This window comes from Nanorana parkeri, unplaced genomic scaffold, assembly GCF_000935625.1.
Source record: "Nanorana parkeri isolate BGI_ZX_2015 unplaced genomic scaffold, ASM93562v1 scaffold1291, whole genome shotgun sequence".
Taxonomy (NCBI): Eukaryota; Metazoa; Chordata; class Amphibia; order Anura; family Dicroglossidae; genus Nanorana; species Nanorana parkeri.
Genome location: NW_017307559.1, coordinates 17,565 through 18,713, shown reverse-complemented (window position 1 = coordinate 18,713; position 1,149 = coordinate 17,565). Strand labels below are relative to the sequence as shown.

At 46.7% G+C, this 1,149-nt stretch overlaps 1 protein-coding gene across 1 annotated transcript in view; it reads left to right on the top strand.

Annotated features, from left to right (window-relative positions):
- Positions 1–1,149, top strand: part of APEX2 (apurinic/apyrimidinic endodeoxyribonuclease 2) — a 14,017-nt gene that overhangs the window by 7,717 nt on the left and 5,151 nt on the right. The window contains exon 5 of the mRNA XM_018569130.1: positions 829–898. Coding sequence (XP_018424632.1) covers positions 829–898 — 70 coding nt within the window. The remainder of the gene's footprint in view (positions 1–828; positions 899–1,149) is intronic.

The window sequence follows — 1,149 nt, the reverse complement described above, 5'->3', positions numbered from 1 at the left end:
ACCCCTCCAGAGCAACAGAAGATAGTCGCTCTGGGGTGTATCCAGCGGCACGAAGGGAGGCTTGTGTCACGAAGCAGCTTGGCTCAATTTGGATACGCATTAGGGATGCACCGATACCGATACTAAGTATTTGGGTAAGTACTCGTACTCGCCCAAATGCTCCGATACCTAGCACGAGTACTTCCTGTATCGGGAAGCCGGGCAGCGAATCATTACACGCTGCCCGGTTTCCTGATTGGCCAGGAAACGGCTCCATGCTCTCTCGTCACTTGTGATGACAGAGCATGGAGCCGACTTCCCGGCCAGTCAGGAAGCCGGGTAGCGTGCAATGACGCGCTGCCCGGCTTCCCGATTGGTCAGGGAGCTAGCAAATCCGGAAGCCGGGCGCCGTGTAATGACGCAGCGCCCGGCATTCTGATTGGCCGGGAAGCCGGCGTCATGCTCCCTCGTCATCTCATGGATCATAATATTAAGAAAGTGACCTTAAAGCATTAGTTTGTATTGCTTTAGAAAAAATGTGACCTGTCCCTTTAAGAAAAAGTATCGGTAATTGGTATCTGCGAGTACTTGACCAAAAGTATCGGTACTCGTACTCGGTCTTTAAAAAAGTGGTATCGGTGCATCCCTAATACGCACCATCACAGGTATCATAATAAAAGATGAAGAGTGGGGATTGGCGAGGGGGGTAGACCATTATTTTTAAAGAGCTCTCTTGCTGCGCTAGGGTGAGTTTTTTGTTTTTTTTTGTCACGCTGGATGAGCATTGCGATCGTATCTGACAAGAGACGCGGGATGCTGACCGAATGTGTTTTATTGTCGATGTTTCAGCCATGTGATTGTCCTGGGAGATGTGAACACCTCGCACAAGCCCATCGACCACTGTGATCCAGATGATCTGGTGAGTACAGCTTCCTGGTCGCTGTGTTGGCAACGTGTGTTGTATTTTTTGGGGGGGATTTAAGATCCAAACAAAAGCTCAAATCCTGGTTTGAGTTGTTCGGACATCAGAACATTTATCAGCAATGCTATTTACAAAAGGGTGGAGAGTTTAGAGTGGAGGTGCACCGAAATGAAAAAAAATGTTGAACCGAAAATGTTTTTTTTTTGTAACTTTTTCAGATTAAAAAAAAAATATTTTATATTTATTTA